General features: G+C 44.3%; 1 protein-coding gene across 1 annotated transcript in view; it reads left to right on the top strand.

Moving 5' to 3' along the window:
- Window positions 1-1412: 1412 nt before the first annotated feature.
- The window catches only part of PIP4K2A (phosphatidylinositol-5-phosphate 4-kinase type 2 alpha), a 114920-nt gene continuing 102291 nt past the window's right edge, over window positions 1413-14041 (top strand). Inside the window, exon 1 of the mRNA XM_049798216.1 lies at window positions 1413-1744. Coding sequence (XP_049654173.1) covers window positions 1604-1744 — 141 coding nt within the window. The 5' untranslated portion in view covers window positions 1413-1603. The remainder of the gene's footprint in view (window positions 1745-14041) is intronic.

The raw sequence follows: 14041 nt of genomic DNA, 5'->3' as shown, positions 1-14041 counted from the left end.
CCTCCATTTAAGCTCAGGGAGGGCTCAGTGTAGGTCTTTGCCTGAGCTTTGTTGTAGGTATACCCGTCTCCAGCACTGCATTCTGGCTGTACCTTGGGCCTGTATTGTAGGTAGCTTGCCTGCAGTCCTGTTTCTGGACCCGTTCCATCCATTCTGGACTCCTGGATGGACCCTGTGCCTATGCTGTGCCTTCCTGGGTCGACCTGGTTCATCACCTCAGCTTCTCTGGGACTGCTGATGTGTGCTGTTGCCAGCACCTGGCCCTGCCCACTGTGCGTGGACCCTGTGGGACTGGGCCTCATGGCCGAGGGCACTGCTTGGACTGGGATGACCCTCGCCTGCCGGTTCGTCCACCCTCGTGGAGCACCCCTGCTCTTGCTTTTCCCTAAGGATCTGGTCACCTTGCTGAACGATTGGCCAATGAACAAAGCAAGATCTACAGCAGGCAGGTCAGTTTGGGTGATTCAGAAGTTGATGGTTGACTTATTGTAAATGCACAGAAGATGTACGCTCTGCGTTACCTGTGCGTATTGACCCTGAACAGTGACTGCAGTTGCCATCAAGGCTCCTCATCATGCAGCGGAGGAAAGCGTATGTTGTGTACCGTGTTCCTGGGCTGGGCAGACGTGCCTTTGCAGGACGTCATCTGTCACTGACCACATCCTCTGTGGCCACAGAGGCAGTTAAGAAACAGTTTAGGGGTTTTTTTTTTTGCTGTGGGTATGAATAGAGGAGTATAGTTTATAGGGGCGCAATACTTCTGCAAGAGTCGGAGTTTTCAGGATTTGCTGTGTGCCGGCTGAAACAAATCGCTCTGCTCACAGATCGGAGCTAGGTCGGAGCAGTTGGCGAAGCCCTACCTCGGAGGGCCCTTCTCGGTCCCAGAGGTCTCTTTATGGGGAGGGAAACTTGGGTAAATATTACAAAAACTGCGCAGAGTAACGGTGCGTACGGTTAGCTACGCAACGATTGGGACGCTGGTAGGTTTTGTTTCCCGAAGGACTTGGGAGACGAGCGTGAGGGCGGGAAGCGGGGCGGTGGGCAGGGGAGGAGAACCGCTTTCTTCCCCGGGCGGGCGCTGAGCTCGGTTTCGTCTCCAGAGGCCCCTCTCCCCTCAGCGCGGGCGGCGAGGCCGAGCCCGCGCCCTCCCCTCCAGGGGCCGCCGGGAGGGCGACGGCTTCGCCACAGCGGCCGCGCAGGCGCGAGCCCGGGGAAGGGAGGAGGGGAGGGGGAGGTGGGCGGGCATGCGCAGTGGGGCGGCAGGAACCGAAACTCCGCCGGCGTTCCCGCGCCGCCCGCGGGGGCGGGGCGCGGCGCGGCGGCGCGGTGCGTGGCGGGCGGCGGCTCCCCCACGCGCGCGCGACGGGGGGAGGGGGGCGGCGAGGGGGGAGGCGGGGCCGCGGGGCGCGAGCGGGGCCATTTCAGCGCGCGGCACCGGCGGCCAGGCCGGGATGCGCGCGGCATCCCGCGGCTGCCAGCCCGCCGCCGCCGGCCGCCTGCCCGCGGGGCTGGGGCGCTGACTCGCCCCTTCCTTTCTCTCCTGCTCGTCCGCCCTTCCTCCCTCCCTCCCTCCCTCCCTCCCGCCGCCTCCGCCGGCAGCGCCATGGCGGCCCCCAGCAGCATCGTGCCCGTCATGGCGAGTAAAACCAAGACCAAGAAAAAGCACTTCGTGGCGCAAAAAGTGAAGTTGTTCCGGGCTAGCGACCCGCTGCTCAGCGTCCTCATGTGGGGGGTCAACCACTCGGTAAGCGCCGCGGCTCGAACCACCGCCCGCCCGCCCCGCCGGGGCATCACCCCTCCCCCCCGGGGCTGCGGGGGAGGGGGCGATGCGGGGCTGGTGCGGGGCGGACGGGACCGGGGCAGGCACGTGCCGCCGGGAGCCGCCCGCCGATCGTCGCCCTCCGCCCCGGCGGGGGGTCGGGGGGTGCAGGGTAAGAGCGGGCGGGGGGCGCCGGGGGAGGCTGCGGTGTCCTGCCGGGGCGGCGGCGATGCGCGGCGGGGCGCCTGCGGTAGCCCGTGTCCTATCGATCCGCGGTCCCGCTCGTTAAACAGCGTACGGGTGGTGCCCGTGAGGGGACGGGGCTGCGAGCGGAGCCGGAGCCGGAGCCGCTCCGCTCCTGCCGCCACCCGCGAGCGGGCGTTGCATAAAGGTACTGCGGTTAAAAAACCAGAAGAACCCGCCCGCCACCAAAACCAAGCAACCCCCCAAAACCCAGTTACTGGCGTTTAACTGGCGAAGTTTTTGCCGTCTTCGGTGCAGTTTGCTTAAGCAAGTGTCTCTTGACGGTTTTGTGCGCTTGGGGGAGGGGAGGAGGGCCGGGTTTTGATGTGGTAAAGCAGCAGAATTGCAACGTTTGCGGAGTGCTATATCACCCTGCGGAGGATGGGCTGCTCTGTCTTCAAAAGAGTCCCTGTGCCGGGTGCAGTAACGCTGGACTGCTGCTGTTCGGCGTTAAATTTAGGAGCCTGGTAAAGATGTCACATGGTTTGGGCATTACGAGGCTCAAGTCGCAGCTTTACATCTTTAAATAGCTGCCGTGGCAGGTTAAAAGTGTAGAGCCCAAAGATCACCAAAAATCGGGTTTCAGGGCGGCTAAGCCAGAAACTTACTCTCTTCTCTTGCTGGTGCAAAGTCTGTACGTCCAAGTGTTGGGTTTATATGGGTTGCTGCTTGTAAGAATAACTGTCAATGTGCTATTTGAGACTAGACTATGGATTCTGTAACAGCTTCGTGAAACGGGCAAAGCCCTCTGTGTTAACTCCGCGTTCCTTTTGTTTCCTACACATCCAAATCCGGTGAAGTTTTTTTCCTTTGGTGTACGTTCTGATAGCTTTTGCCCAAAGCCTGGAGGCTGAGCATCAAGGCTAAGCACTGTTAGATCCGAGTTAAACAGCACGGTGCCTGAAGTGATGATCTGGGGGAAACGCTTTAGCTGTATGTTCCGATATGACATGGATGACGGAAGAGAAGCTCGAGTGAGGTTAAATAGTCTGCATGAGATAGCCCTGTGAGTTGGTAGGAAATGGTGACAAAGGATTTCAAGTTTTCTGTGGGTCAGCGGTGAGCAGTGACATCCTATGTCACGAACTGGTAAGAAACTAGGTATTTATCTACAAAGCAAAAAGATCTCCGGTTGTGGAAGTGCACGACATGCAGTTTGCCAGAATTGGGCTTAAATATACAAGTTTCTTTTGCTCCTTTAGTGGCTAGCATTATTCGTAGAAAAATTCCCAAACAGGCCTCTTTAATGAAAGACAGCAAGCTGATAATTACAGGGTGAGAGAATTCTGCTGGATGGCAGGCAGTGTGTTAGCTATCGGCGGTCTCCCTGGGGAGAAAGAGGGAGAAGATCTCCGAGGAGAACAGAGATCTTCCTGTTGCGACAGCTCGTTGCTACGCGTGTTCGTTTGTACTGGAACTACCGCTACTCTGGGAGGAAAGACCTCTCCAGTACAAATAATAACAAAGTAAATAGTGACAAATGCAACACTGTACATGGCTCCCGCAATAGTGTACTGTGGCACGCATAGCTGTTCCTATTAGAAAATGTAGTCAAGAAGCATACTGGTTCATGCACTTAAATTTAAAAATTGTAAACAAAAATCCTTCTGTTGGGGGGGGCTCAAAGAGCAAGCTCAGCAATACAGTGTGCTCAGAGAAATGCAGCTTCATGTTCATATGAAGATGATGGTTGAAGGAGTGAGTATCCGCTGAGTGTTCTGCAGATGCTATTCCATTTGTTTACCCTGCTGCAAGGTGTAATCATGAATAATGCTTTGGGCCCCATGGAAACAAAATCCCTCTGAATGAGAGAGCATGAAAACCAAAAAAGTTAATTTGATGTGTCCAAATCTAAACATCTCTTCTTAGCCAAGAATGCAGCGCTGAAGCGTTGCAGGTTCCTCCGTCAGATGCTTACCGTATCGGTTCGTAATGCTTGATGGGGCACTGTTCAGCAAATGAAAGTAAGTGTTCAGGATGGTTGGACTCTGTTATCACAAATAAGAATTTCTCACGGGAGAAATACAAATTATGTGTGTGGATTCATTAAGAACAGGAATTAAGGATCCTTAGGTTTCTTAGCAGAATAAACAGAAATCCTTAAGCTAAAGGTTAGACTAGGAAATGAGCATAGCTCATAGTTCATGATGATAGTATTTAAGTAAACTCCAACATAGTAGTCATCTGAAAAATCATATTTAAGACCGCTTCCAGTGTGGTGCATATCAATTAATGAGACAATAGCAGTCTCTGAGTCTTACTGTCTTGAGGAATAAGTATGTATTGAAATGGTGAAGCTGAGATGCAGTTCCCACATTTCTGACAGGATGCGACATATATTGGAAGGAAGCACTTTGTGAAGATAAAAAGGGAAAAGCAGATTTTTCTGCAGGCTTTTAAACTTTTTGATCTTGGGGCCAAAATACCACTATACTTGAGTTTTGGACGATTTTCAGATTTTAAAATGAACGTGTGAAGAAGCTCCATCCAAGGAAAAAGTTACAAGAACTGTTCTCTTAACTCTTCCATCCTAGGAGGAAACGTGACTATATAAAGGGAGATCTTGAGCAATGGTGTCAGAAAGCAGAGAGCTTGCAGCAAAGGTGTGAATTCTTAATGGGGAAAAAATTTTCAGGGATGTGTCTGTTACCCAAGGTTCTTATAAATTACACAAGCAAATTGCTTTGGTGGTCTCAGTTGTTGTTTAGGTAGAGACCTAATGAAAAATTCTGCTTGGTAATGCAGTCAGATTCAGTAATAACTTAGAAGGGCATGTGAGTGGAAAACATGTAAACATTACCCAAGTATCTTAAGAAGTGAGAAAATACATGCTCACATTCAGAGCTGTAAATTAATTTCTCAGTATGCTGAAATATGCTGTTGAATGAAACTTTCTGCTAAGTGAAAGGGAAAGCAACTGGGTCCCATGTTGTAGATGAGATTATAATACTGATGACTTGTAGCAGCAAAGACTAATTGTTGTGTGCTTGGATCTTGCAGGCATCTGCATCATTAAGAGTTGATCTTATCTCTGTCTTTTACCCTGTGTCAAAGATAATGTGGCTGTGCTACTGAAACACTTAAACTCAGTGGTTAGTGTGACTTAAAGCTATATTTTTAGCTAGTTAACGTAATTGTAATAATACTTCATTTACAACTGATACAGTAAATAACATTCTTACTTCTGTATTGTCACTGCTGCTGGATTTCCAATAACTGTGGGAAGGAGGAGAGGGAAGGAAGGTGGCGTGTAACTTTTTGCCTAATGCTTTTGGAAGTAATTTTTCCCTCCCTTGTTTTCTGTGCCAAAAGTGAAAGCCAGGGATTCTGCGTTTTCTGCTGCCTATGATGGTCATCCCAGGTACAATGATGGTGAGTCTGGTCTCACTCATGTTGGTTGCCTGCTTCTGTTAGAAGCTTGTTAGGAAAGCTGGGAATTTGTAGGGAGCTATGCTTAGGTCCTTCAAAACATATCACCCCCAAAGACAGAAGAAAATTACTAGAAGTGGGGGTTTTTTTGTAGCTAATTTTGAGGTAAAGAATGGACTGCTGGAGACCTCACCTACTGTGTTAACAATTAAATGAAACATTATTTAGGAGAGGCAAATGAATGTCTAATGAAGTTATTGCGCATACTGTACAAGTTTAAAAAAACAAAACACACAACCAAAACCAAACAACGCCCCCCCCGCCCTGCCCGCCCCAGCCCATGGAATCTGTAATCGCCATCTGTTTCTTGGATGATTACAAGCTGATCTAAAAATTTAGCAGTGCCTGACTTCTCAGTGGCACTTGCTGCCTAATAAGGAAGGGGAACAATAAGAATACATGCATCAAATGACTCCCCCCCCAGCATATTGCAGGGTACATCAGAAAGAGCGTACTTTCCATGGGTGAAGAATTCAACTGATGATAAAGTCCACGGCCTCCTTCAATTGCTCACATGAGGCACAGTGAGCCTGATGCTACTGTTGCACTCTCAGCTGTAGTAATCTGGCTTTATCTTTTAACAAAAGTGGAACAACACCAGGACAGAATAATAAAACGAGAGAGACTCCTCTATCTGCCAGCGTAACTCCTGGATTCATTCACTGTTACAGTTAGAAGTGGGGAGGAAAAAAAAGCATGACAAGTAAATGCATCTTTCCCCCTCATACATACTAGGATATATTTGATCATGGTTATCTTCTGTATCTACAGAAAGCTGTAAAATGTCTGTGTTCTTGTCAGTTTTCTGTTTGGTTTTTATTTCCTTAGCTAACTTACTTGTCTTTCCTGTTACAAACTTTTATCCAGACAAATACACAAATAGGTCACTTATTCATGCCTGTCCTTATGTTTTAACGTGGCACTGGAGAGCTTGTTAGGTAAATGTGTACCCTCTCAGTTTGTGGCATAAATCAAGTTTCTTAGTATTGACTTACCTAGCCTCTGTCCTAAGAACTTCCTATCCTGAAACATTGTACATTTAGGAAAATGACACTGAAAAGAGCTTATTGAGTAGATCATTAGAAAGAGTAAGCCTAAAATAATTAAAAGCTAGGTTATGCCCTCCAGAATAAAAACTGCTGACTTAGGTTTATGATCAGTTTCCTTTAAAGGGGCAGGGGGGGTGGTGGTGGCTATCTTTAAGTTAGGGGAGTTGATAACTTCTGGGTCCATATTTTTAATATACTCTTAAATGATGATGAGACTAGTGACACCCTGAGGATATGGAATTGTAATGTTGACTCATGGCATTTGCTGTCAGCACAACAGGTTGGTTAGAAACTGTCTTGAGACTGGGAAGGATACTCATCAGTTGTGTTGTCAACTGTGTTACTAGTATTTGTATTTAGTGCAAAATGTTACTACTGCAATTGTGCTCTAAGTGGCTTTTCAAAATGACTAAGACAAAGTAAAACTAAAGTTACTGATCTTAGAGTTAACTCAAGATTTGTAACAGTGAGCTTGGAAACAAAACCAAACCTTATTAATTGTTTAATGGAGGTGGTGGTAGGCTACATGGGAGAAGGCTCTTTCGAAGAAGCAGGAAGAAACAATGTATTAAAAAGCACTGATTACAGCAGAGCAGATAATAAGGCAATTAAAACTATTTTAAAATAAAGTCAGATGGGCACTCAGCCCAGATGTTTGTATATAGAAGGAAGTAGAACAGGAAAAGCTATTCATAGAAAACTTGGTTCTTTTTTGGGTGTCAGGCTCTGTGTACTGCAGAAATTAGTTTGATACTGCTTTTGCAACTGAGTTGATGGACTAGTAAAAATACAAATTGTAAATATTTATTATGCTTAGGTTAAAGGTAGTAAATATTCCTGCATGAAATACAAATGGGGGTGATATTTCATATTCTTCTCTGAACTATTGAAAGGGGCACACACAATAGCTTCTATTAGGGATGAGATGGGAAGAGCTATGAAAAGAGCTCTGACAGCAGCTTCAAAGCTGCTTTCTGTACTTTCTTCCATTCTACAAGATAAGGTGCTGCAAAGGCTAGGGTTTTTTTTTTGCCTATAGGTTTTGAAACAGAATTTCATTAACCACAGCAGAGAGGGCTGGACAGGGTTCAGCGAAGCAAACAGGTGGCACAAATTTGTTTTGCTGACTCAACTTGGTTGTCTTGAGTATCCTGCACCAGGTGCCTTAAGAAAGAGTCTCTAGGGGATTATTTTCAAATTCCTTGCTCATTAAAGCAGACACTTGCATTATGCCCATCAGCCAGAGCCTGCTAGATGTTTATTTTCCTCCTGTAGTTTCAGGGTGACAAACTTTGTTTAATATAACTGACTCGCCCCATTATGCAGTTCCTGCTGTACAGTTGTTTTCTGTTCTTCCTTGGAAACATCTTGTACCACAGGGTTCCATAGGCTAGCTGTACATTATGCAACTTCATGACAACTTTGGAGTATGGTGAAACTACCTATTATTTACAGGTCTTCAGTATAGTCTTGCCAGGACTCAGAGTTGTTGTCATGTTGGCTTACAGATACCTTTAACTTGTTGAAAGCTTAGTTATCTTTGTTGTTGAACTGTGAGGTTTTAAAGGCTTGAAAGTACACATTCATCTTCATTTTCTCCTGACTTTTAAGTGATTATGACTACTCCTGTGGGTAATATACTCCAGTATGAATTCATTATTTTGTTTACTCCCAAGGCCTATTTCCATGTTTTTCCACTTTTTATACTTGATGCTTACTAGTTAAATGTCTAACAAAAGTCCTGATTTCTCTTCCTCATTTTCACTGTTGGTAAAGCATATGTTTGTGCTTGGCAAAATAGCTGAAGCAGTCTAAGAAATGGCTGCCTCAGCTATGGGATGGTAATGACAAACCTTGCTGGTCTTCATGGTCTGCATCGCAGTTAGTGGTGGAATGGGTTAGCTTTGAATTGTTGAGATGGTAACTTCTTGCATGTGGTTTCCTATGTGAACATCTGTCTTATGATCTTCCTATAGAGCCTGGGCTGTTCTATAATAAGTTAATTAGTTTTGTGTTGAGAGATTGCTTAATAAGGGTGTTGTGAAAATTGTTTGAAGTAGCTGAATGCTGTAGTGATGGATGTCACAAACTGAAAAGAAAACATTAGCTCTATCTTCAAAGAGTGGGGTTGAATAGTTCGCAGTAGAAATACTTAATGGCCATACACCTTTTAGAGTACTTATTTTTCATCAGACTTGGTGAACAGCTACCTTGTGTACTGAGGCAAGGTAATTAGTCTAATCCAGCTCTTTTGTGTGCGTTGTAAGTTCCCAAGGCAACCTTAATATTATTAACACAGCTGTGAGTATATGCATGATCCTTTTAGATTGTAAGACAAAACTGAAAAAAAACCCTATATTCCCTTATGTGGCATTATTAGAAAGCCTGTGGAGCTCCTTGGTGAGGCTGAGACTTACGGAACCACCTTGCAGCTGCTTGCGCTAACTGGTTTAATCTTTCACTTTTCCCAGTCTCCCTCTTCATGTCTCAGTCATATGCTGTCTCACATCTCACAACTCTGCTATTCCTGTGTTTGCATTTTATCAGTCAAGTCTCTGCCGTTCCAGTCTTTCTGGTTAACAAGTTCAGCCATATCTGTTTTCCTTACCAGTAATTACCCAGCTCCAAAGTAATAATCCAGCAAAAAGTGATACATTTTGAGGAGTTTTTAGATGGGCCATAATTCACTGAAGTTCATTGTCCAGCTGTGCAAACAGCTGTACCAGCACAAAGAATGTGGAGTTGGTGCAAAAGCAGAAAAGATGGGGCAAAACAACTTCTTTGTAAGGAAGTGCCAGTTTAAACTAGCATAAGGTTAGTCAAACCACAGCCTCCATAATACTGAAGCCCGCTAAAGCTGAGGCTGCTGGACTTGTTTCCACTCTCTCCCTGGCACTGATCTGATCCTGTGGTAAGTTCATTTGGGGAGATAGGCAGAGGAAAAACTAATGCAGAAGAGTGAATAGGGTAGGGTTTTCATACTGCAACAGGCCATATCCACAAGTGTCAGTCCTAGCTTAAAAAGGGGAGCTGCAAACACACTGCAGGGAGAGTGGAGGGAAGAGACTGATGTATGTGTACTTTAAGGTGAGTTTTTATAGTTTCTTAGGACAGTTGGAGGGACTTGGATAGCTCTGGTGTGTACTCTTTGACCAGTGATATCCTATCTACAGCTCAATTTCATATTTGGTAGCCTGGAGTTATGCTCTTGTCCACAGTATATAAAAAAAACCAACCCAAAACAACACTTGAGTAGGGAACTCTGTGGATTCTGCACTTTCAACATGGAGACCTTTCTCAACTATTTTAACCTTTTGAAATAGTCATGTATTTTGTAAGAGACAGAACTGTCTATATTGTACCTGTCGGTTTCTGGTCATCTCTTCAGTGTTGGTCTTTGGAACATGCTGAACCATCTAATCTCATAATTTGCCTATCCAGGTAGAGAGTAAATGTCCTCAGAAAAGTTGTAATGGCTTCCTAGGGACTGAAATTTTTGAAATTGCTTTCAGAGATAAATACCAACATTTGGAAGACTTACTAAAAAAAAAAATAGTAATTCTTGAGAATCCTACCTTAAATGTTCTCTTGTAGGATATCAAGCATGTGGCTGTAGCAGTCACTGACTTTTGGGGTTTTTGGGGGGGGAGGAAGAGAGGAAAATACTGAACTTGGTTAGCCTAAGACCAGTCAAAAGAAAGCAGCTTAGTAACAATTTTATTATACCGAATTAAACCTGAGCAGTATCTGACTAGCTTGTGGTGCCAAGCCTCAATAATTCTGTTATTAAACTAAGAGTTCTCATATAATGCCCTCCATCTGTGGCATGTCCTGTTGCAAAGTAGACTTAAAGCTGTTTTGCAGAGTTTAGTTCTGCTTTAATCATGTTGCCCAGTGTTTTGCAGACCCTTGCTAGATCATTTAGGTACCAAAACTACTTTTGGTACAGCAGGTTCTGATGTCGCAGTGTTGCTGGTTGTGTTTCTGTTTGTTCAGTGTACTCGTTTTCTCTCTCAGCCATGTAAGTTGTCTCTAGTTACTGGTATTTATTGGTGTTATGGTGTGGTGTGGCCCTCATCGTGGGTTGGGTTGTGGGTGATTATAACAGAAAACTTTCTAGAGGAGCTCAGAAATACTAAGCATGTAATTGTGAGGTCATTTACAGCATGTAAATCTGATGTATTATCGTTGTCCGGAGCTGAGCAAAAATCGGAAGACTGTCATAACAAAAGCAAGGCTGCTAATCTCTGAGCTTCCTGCTTCAGTCTTTCTAACTTGTATTTTGATCTGAATCTAGAGCTAGTTTGGGGAGACCAAATTGCAAAATACCAAAAATTGAGAAAACAATTGAGTGAGGAATGGGATATCTAATTTTATTTTTATTTTAGATTTTGAAGTTATGATCCTAATACTGCTTTTTGCTTTTTTCTTTTTTTTTTAATAAAGGCCTAACGGTAGACAAGGTTACTTTTGGCTTCTATGTGATTCTGAGAACAGTGGCACAAACACTTGCATTCAGAGTAGTGGTTCTAAAATTTGTACTTCTTTAATTGAGTATCCCTTTTTCATGAAGTTTTGCACGATTTTCTTTTGCAAATAATGAAAGTAGATTTGTACTTATGTACTATTCTGTTTCTAGGGGTTTTCTGTACCTTTTCCTATCCTGAAAGAAAAATAATGTGGTAACTTCCAGAGTCACTCAAACAGCCTATATAAGGATATACACCATCAGCTTTAACTATGGTATGCAAATAAATTCTTGACTGCTTGGTCCAAGTAGTGATAATATTTAAAGGCTTATACTTGAAATAAAATTATTTTTACAGTAAGTCCTTGAAGAGGAAATACTTATCAACACATTGTGTCTCAGTTGGCTACTCAAAAGAGATGGTTGTCTTTCTGGGAAAGACAGCAGTCTCAAACAAGCTGACTTCACTGGAAAGCCCATACCCAACCTCCTTCTCCTCCTCAGTCACCACAAACTTGCAGTTGGAGGGCTCAGAAATGACTCACTCGAGCTGAAGTGCAGTGACAGATGCTTGGTGAGGTGCTGCAGCTCAGCACCACCCTCTTGTGCAGCAGCTTGGGGCTGATGCAAACTAGGGCTTCCCTGCTGCTCTCAACGTTTTTCCCCCCTCTGGTGATAATAAGGTTAGCAGAGGAGGATTGAAGATAAATTTTCTGGTATAATTATTCTTTCAGGTCTTAAGCAGAATTGTCAGTCAGATTAGTGAGTTTTCAGTCTGACTCATGATTCACTTGCAATCAGTGGTATGTAAACCAGCCTTCCCCTGTGCTTGCACGGTGGACAGGACCAAACAAACAAGAAAAGCTTTCTGGATATTTCCCAGGCCCACAGAAGACGAGTGGTAAAAGTAATTTACAGAAACAAAATCTCAGTACTTGTTAACAAACACATGTACCTGCTTGCAGGCAAAAAGCACTGCAGCCACTGTTTTCAGAACCTCTTGTCCATTTCTATGGATGCAGGGGGTTCCCGATAGAGCAGTTTCTCCAGCTGTTATTTTGGGCTTCAGCTGATTCAACAATGCTGCTTTCTCTTTCCTACCTACAGCTGCAGGCAGTTGTAGCTGGTTATTTCATTTGAATGAGCAATGTCCTTCGGGCTATGTTGGCTCAGGGATGTTAATAGGGTTCAGATGTCTCTGAGCTCGCAGAATCCTGCACTCCTCATCCCTCCTCAGCTCATTCTGTTGCGGTACATCAAAGCAAAGCATTACTGAAGTCTTGAGCATCTCGGATCTTGCTAGTGCTCTATGCCTTTTTCTCGGTGGGAGTGGGGTAGATTTTTTTCCCTTTTCCACCACATCTCTCAACACCACTTCTCAGGGCATTTTTTCCCCCATGTAGAGCAATTATTGGTGGTTGATAGTAGTGGGTTTAGTTCACTTTTCAAGCTAATTACTCTGCAGATGTTATTTTGGTAATTGCTGAATCTTTCGGAGAAGGTATATTGCAAGATTCTCCTTGGAAGTTGTCATTTGCTAGGATATTTTTTAGTATTCCTATCTTGTTGAGGAAATCTCCTGGGCTTTTCTTATTTAAGTCGTCAACTTTTTAATTTTCCTGTTAATTACTTCCTAAGGTTTTCTGGTTGAACATGACTTCCTTCATAATTAAAGGCTGAGCACCTAAGAATTTACTGGAAGAGCCTGAAAGTAGTGGCTCCTCCTGCATGATGTGTTGATCACCTGAAAGATGAAGGTCCATTGGGATATGAACTACAATGGGCTAATTCTTGCTAACTAATCTGGAGTGATCTGCCGGAGGTCTTGTTCGCACCATTATAAATGCCCTTCGAAATGCAGAGACTTCTTTCCTGAAAAACTGTGTTTCTAACAATTTCGGTAAAATGTATGTAATGACAGGTAGTTTGGAGGCTGTGTTGCTGAAGTGGCTAAGCCATTCTTACCTTACTTGGCATGTACAAATGCTTGCTTATCTACATGTCTTACGAGTTACTGGGGGCAGGAAAGCATTCCTCTTTGGCTTTGTCATAGGATACCAAACTACTCTTGTGGTAGCACAATGCTGAACAAAAGTTCAGAAATTAAGTTTAATTAAGAACAGAGGGTGCTGAGGCATATAGAAATACAGCTAGCTGGCAGACAGTAACTCAGTCACTCAAGCAGCTGTTGCTATATGTGTGTATGTTTACTTCAATAGCAAGGCTAAAAGTAATTTAAAAACTGCATTCATAGTTTAAGGGAGCCTGTGTTACTTGTAAACAAAGTGGAATTAAAATGTGATGGTTTAAATCAATGTGTGTTACTTTCTGTAGTAGAGTTGGCCAAGGGCATAGACATTCTTGTACTCAGCTGGTGGGAAGTAACACCTGAAGCTGAAGTAACCTGCTTGCTTTTATTTGTGGTGCTGTGGGACCACTTTCTGAACTGAAGACATCATCCAGGAGATGTGTCACATATAAGCACATAACTAATATTTCAGGGTTGCTCGTTCTTCAGTCAAACTCATATTCTGACCAATATTAGCCTCTTGATAAGCAAAAATGAAAGGAACCTGGATCATCTGTGTCTTGCTGATACTCTTGACATATATATAGCCTGTACTTCAAAAAAAAAAAGGGGGGGTGTGTGTTTGAAGTGTTCATGTGAACATTGGACTTACAGGTCAAAGGCTTTGAAAAGAGTTAATTTGGGAGACTAACTAATTTCTGACATGGCAAGCACTGTTTATATTTAAAAAATAAAAAAAAAACCCAGACCCTTCATTAAAAGGAGAACGTAGATTTAGTTGTGTAGAGTTCTCAAGATGGAAGTTGTATAGCTACTCATCAAGACAAGTATTTTTACTGCAAAAGCTTCCCTACTTTTCTTCACCTGTTTCACTGAAAACTGACTCAAATAGTGGTGCAAGCTGGCATGGATCACTTGGATGATGAAATTTAATACTATGTCTTCAAGTAGGTGGAAGGAACAACAGAGGGCTGAGATAGTAAAGCATGATCCTTGAGCTACATGTTCTCCACTACTTACCATTGCTTTCCTAGCTGACAAATTTGAGCTCAGAATTGGTTTGA

This window comes from Accipiter gentilis, chromosome 4, assembly GCF_929443795.1.
Source record: "Accipiter gentilis chromosome 4, bAccGen1.1, whole genome shotgun sequence".
Classification (NCBI taxonomy): domain Eukaryota; kingdom Metazoa; phylum Chordata; class Aves; order Accipitriformes; family Accipitridae; genus Astur; species Astur gentilis.
Note: the sequence above shows the minus strand (reverse complement) of the source record. Positions and strands in the feature narration are given on the sequence as shown.